Source organism: Marmota marmota, unplaced genomic scaffold (assembly GCF_001458135.2).
Source record: "Marmota marmota marmota unplaced genomic scaffold, marMar, whole genome shotgun sequence".
Classification (NCBI taxonomy): domain Eukaryota; kingdom Metazoa; phylum Chordata; class Mammalia; order Rodentia; family Sciuridae; genus Marmota; species Marmota marmota.
Genome location: NW_026000222.1, coordinates 1,069,122 through 1,073,539, shown reverse-complemented (window position 1 = coordinate 1,073,539; position 4,418 = coordinate 1,069,122). Strand labels below are relative to the sequence as shown.

Genomic DNA, 4,418 nt, shown 5'->3' with positions numbered 1-4,418 from the left:
GGGGGAGGGCAGAGGGACCCAGCCACAGGCCAGAAAGTAAGACGGCAGCTGGGCTTCTTGTAAGGCAGGAGGGACACCTCCCGGGGGCAGGTGACACTGGGTGAGCATGGCTCACATGATGCCATGACATGGTGACCACACACAGACCACACCTGTGACCCCAGAGGCAGGATGGCAGGCCCACAGCCAGCCTGGGCAACTCGGCGAGGCCTTGTCTCCAGAGAGAAGGGGTGGGGAGCCGTCTCAGCGGCAAAGTGTCACTGAGCTCAGTCCCACTGCTGGGGGGACAAGAATCAGATGGCACGTAGCCGTTATGGTCTGGGTGCTGCTTTTTTGTTCCTGGGGAGCTGAATCAAGGTGCTTAACCACTGAGCCACATCCTGAGCCCTTTTTTGTTTTGAGACAGGTTCTCACTAAGCTGCTTAGGGCCTCGCTAAGTTGCCAAGGCTGGCCTTGAACTTCAAATCCTCCTCCTCAGGAGGACACAGACCTCCATGCCTTCTGTGGCGTGGTGGTCAGATGACGCCACACTGAACTATACTCCAGAAAGGGAGCTGGCCCGTGTGCAAACCAGGACTCACTGGGCCCAGCTCAGTGCCATGGAGTCTGGAGTGCAGCACAGCACAGCTGGAGGGAACCTCGTGGCAGCTGTGAGATGACCACCCAAGTCACCCCAGTGTCAGGTCTGTAGCATGGAGGCACAGTCATGGGTCCCCTGAGCTGGCCAAAGGGGTGCCCTTGAAGGCCAGCGGTGGCCACACCTGCTCTGAGAGCCCAAGGGCACCGCAGCACAGCCAGGCCTCGAGGCCTTCAGCAAGACCTTGAAGGGGCTGGGCGTGGCGGAGAGCCTGCCTGGTAGAGCACAGCCCGGGTTCAATCCCCAGCACAAGGAAGAACACCAGCTGGCTCTCCCAGGACAAAAGGCCAGGACACTGAGACAGGAGATGGAGGACCCCCCTGCACACGGCAGGCTGACCCTGCCACAAGGACCGCGCTGTGGGGAACGGGGCCGTTGGCAGCTGCGCTGTGCACTAGACCATCATCCCCAGAGTCCCGTGAGAGGCGGTCCTTGGGCACAAACACACATGCTCCGGTGATACCCTTGACCTCTCTGAGGGTTTGAGACCTCTCAGGATGGGAAGAGAGCCATGGATGCAGGGAGAGCCCCGGGGCAGGAGCACCCCAGAGAGAAGCTTCAGCTGGGACAGGGAGGCTGAAGGGCAGTGGGACTCACAGGGCTGGCTCGGGGCTGGGCTGTGGAGGGCCCAGGCTCGGCCCGGGGAGTCGGGGGAACAATGCCACGGCTCCCTCCTCTGCGCCCACAGCTCGGCTCCCGGCCCCTTGGCCCTCTGCCCCACTGGCACCCACAAGGCTCACCGATGCACAGGGCAGGGGGCATGCCCAGGCACAGCAGGTACTGGTACAGCAGGAAGAGCGCCAGGAAGAGGCAGTAGCTGGGCCAGAGGCGGGCGATGGCCTCACGACGCCGGCGAGTGAGAATGGTCACCAGCCAGCAGCCATGCAAGATGACCATGAAGTTCATGCGCTGCCCAATCACGTTCACGGCCATCATGAAGCAAATCTGGGGAGGGACAGTGGGGACAGGGGTGGACTGGGCTTAGGTACAGGCCTCCTTGGCCTGCACCAGGCCCACCCTGATGGCACAAGGGACAGACAGGTCAGCACCTCCTGGCTTGAGGCCATGGGGCAGCAAGTACACATTGGGGGCCAGCAGTCCAGGCTCCCAGGGTGACTGCCTCACCCCCGGGGAGGGCTGCAGAGGTAAGCCCTATCTCCATCAGGCTCTAGAAACCTGAGGCTTGGGAGGCAGTTCTATCCTCAGACCCCGGCCAGCCCTGGCCTCCCCCTGCCTTCCTGGGCACTGTGGTGGACCTCACTGGTACCCGAAGGGCCCTAGCTCAGCCTCAGAGCTGTGCCCCAGCTGCACACCCCAGGCAGCTCCAGGTGCCTGAGAGGTACAGAGCCTGTTGGGAAGGGACAGGGGCACTGTCTGACCTCACCTCCAGCCCAAACTTGTAGAAAAAGAAGTTGACGAAGTACTTGAGACAGCTGAGCAGGCCCTGGTCGAGCCGCTGGCGCGTGCCGTCAGCACACACAGCCTGGGCGGGCAGCGGGGCAAGCTGGTGCTGCCGGCGGTAGTGCTCCTGACGGCGGTACACCATGGCCTCGAACACCAGCAGCAGCAGGATCTGCAGGTGGTTCTGCAGAGTGGAGCAGTGTCAGGGCAGTGAGGACAGCTGGGCTGTCTGTGCACTGCTGGGCCCCATGCTCACCTGGATGTAGCCCAGGTTGGGGAAGCCCTTCCGCACCCCAAACCAGTTGGCAGGGTCGACGGGACCGCGGTACAGCAGGGACTGGTTGATCTCTGTCCGCTGCAGGTTGGTGCTGTTAGGGAGGGGCTGGCAGGCAGGTCAGGTCAGGTCAGCACCTGTGTCTCCAGCCCAGGTCCAGCCATAACAGTTACCCAGCAAGGGCACCCTGGGTGGCCTCAGAGCCACCCTGAGGGGGAGGGTCCAAGTGTCTGGGAAGCGAGAGGCCACAGGCCAGGCTGGGGAGGCAGAGATGTGCAGGGAGCAGTGGCGAGATCCTGGCAGAGCTGCCCCGAGGCCCTCCCTTCCGCATGGCAGGGTCTCTGCCGGTGTCCCTCACACCGTGACTTGCATCCCCTGAGGGACTGTCCAGGTGGAAGTGCCCGTACCTCGGAGCAGTTGCTGGAGTACTCCTGGGGGTTGACAACCTTGAGCTGGTACAGCATCTTGCACACGATGATGATGCAGCTCCACACGGTGGACAGGCAGGAGGCCATGGGCCGGAAGCGTGGGTAGGGCAGGGCGAAGGCCCACAGCACCACCAGGAGCAGGTTCATCACCGACACCTGCCGGGGACCCGGGCGTCAGTCAGGGAGGCTGGGCTGGGGGCGGCCCCACCCTGCATGTGGAGATGGAGGCTGAAGGGAGGGGCCGGTGCGGCCAGCTCACCTCCTTCAGGGCCACCCAGACGGTGTACAGGGCCACCAGCTTGAAGATGTGCAGTTCCAGCAGTCGTCGCACGAACACCTGCACGCGAGAGAGGACCTCCGAGAAGCCGGCGGCCAGGTCCAGCAGCCGCTCGGCCACCAGGCCCCACTTGCTGGCTGTGCCTGTGATGGGGACAGGGTGGGGGTCAGTGAGGCTCGGGGCTCAGAGGGGACCGTCAGTGCCCCTCAGCTGGGGCATGGCAGAGTGAACTCTGATCGGCCACTGTTGCGCTTACCTTCGGGGACCTGTGTGGCCTGGCAGGGGCTGTCCACATTCAGCCCCCTGTCCCTGGGGACCTCTTCCTCCTCCTGCAGCAGAGGGGCCTCGCTGGCCATGTCCTGCCTAGAGAATCCGAGTCACTCCCCGCCTGTCCTCTTCTCCCTGGGGCTGAGATGCCCCCACCAACACCCCTCGTCCCCTTGTGTTTTTGCTGCAGCTGCTAGGCCTGGTGCCCGTGGCCCTCAGAGGTGTGCCTCCTGCCCAGGCCGAGGGTGGTCAGCTGACATTCCCCCACGACCTGGTCGTGCCCTCAGCCCCATGAGGTGTGAGAGGACGCCCAGCGCCCAGGGCCTTGGATCTGAAGGCACGGCAAGGTCCTGGCTCCTCCCGCCCCCACCCGGGTGAGGCCTTTCCCCAGCTACAGCAGGAGCAGGGGAGCCCGGGAGGTGGGAGGCACCTGTGGGCCCTGCGTGGGCGGTGAGGGCCGACGGGGGGCACGTGCTCCAGGTCGGTCAGCTGCATGAAGGGCCGGTGGAAGTAGTGCAGCTGCAGGATGCAGGCAAGCAGGAAGAAGCCCGGGATGAAGATGCTGGAGAAGAGCTCGGACACGCTGAACTGCTCCAGGCCCAGGTCCCCCAGCCTGCGGGGAGAGGCGCAGTGGCAGGCCCAGCCCCAGGCCTGAGGACGGGTGGGCCTGAGGAGGGCCCCTGACTCACTGCTCGTCCGTGAAGCCGGTGAGGTTGCGCCAGTAGGCGGGGAAGTCCTGGAACTGGAAGGTATACACGGCGATGAGCACCAGCATGGTGTAGGCCACCACGAGCCACCAGAACACCTTGAGCAGCCTGCGCCACAGGCTGTAGTACACCTGCGGGCGGCACAGGGCGGTGAGCGGTGCCCAGGAAGGGGGAGCGGTGCCGTGCTGCCCGCCCCCGGGGCTACGCTCACCCCCAGGCACCTGGAAGAGTGTGAGGCAGAGCAGGAAGAGGAACATGTACACGATCTTGTAGACCACCAGCCGGCCGGCGAAGCTGACCACCACGAACATGCCCGCACACACGTAGATCCAGTACTTGGCGTACACGCCCGTGACCAGCTCCCCCAGGCTCCGCAGCAGCGTCTGGGTCTGCGTGGGCTCTGCGGGCCAAGCCAGTAGGCAGGGAA

The 4,418-nt window shown here is 64.5% G+C and overlaps 1 protein-coding gene across 1 annotated transcript in view; it reads right to left on the bottom strand.

Moving 5' to 3' along the window:
• Piezo1 (piezo type mechanosensitive ion channel component 1) overlaps positions 1 to 4,418 on the bottom strand; it is a 62,963-nt gene that overhangs the window by 13,124 nt on the left and 45,421 nt on the right. Inside the window, exons 15-23 of the mRNA XM_048792400.1 lie at positions 4,213 to 4,410; positions 3,974 to 4,122; positions 3,715 to 3,897; positions 3,274 to 3,380; positions 3,000 to 3,160; positions 2,720 to 2,896; positions 2,295 to 2,420; positions 2,022 to 2,222; positions 1,378 to 1,582 (exon numbers count right to left, since the gene is read on the bottom strand). Coding sequence (XP_048648357.1) covers positions 1,378 to 1,582; positions 2,022 to 2,222; positions 2,295 to 2,420; positions 2,720 to 2,896; positions 3,000 to 3,160; positions 3,274 to 3,380; positions 3,715 to 3,897; positions 3,974 to 4,122; positions 4,213 to 4,410 — 1,507 coding nt within the window. The remainder of the gene's footprint in view (positions 1 to 1,377; positions 1,583 to 2,021; positions 2,223 to 2,294; positions 2,421 to 2,719; positions 2,897 to 2,999; positions 3,161 to 3,273; positions 3,381 to 3,714; positions 3,898 to 3,973; positions 4,123 to 4,212; positions 4,411 to 4,418) is intronic.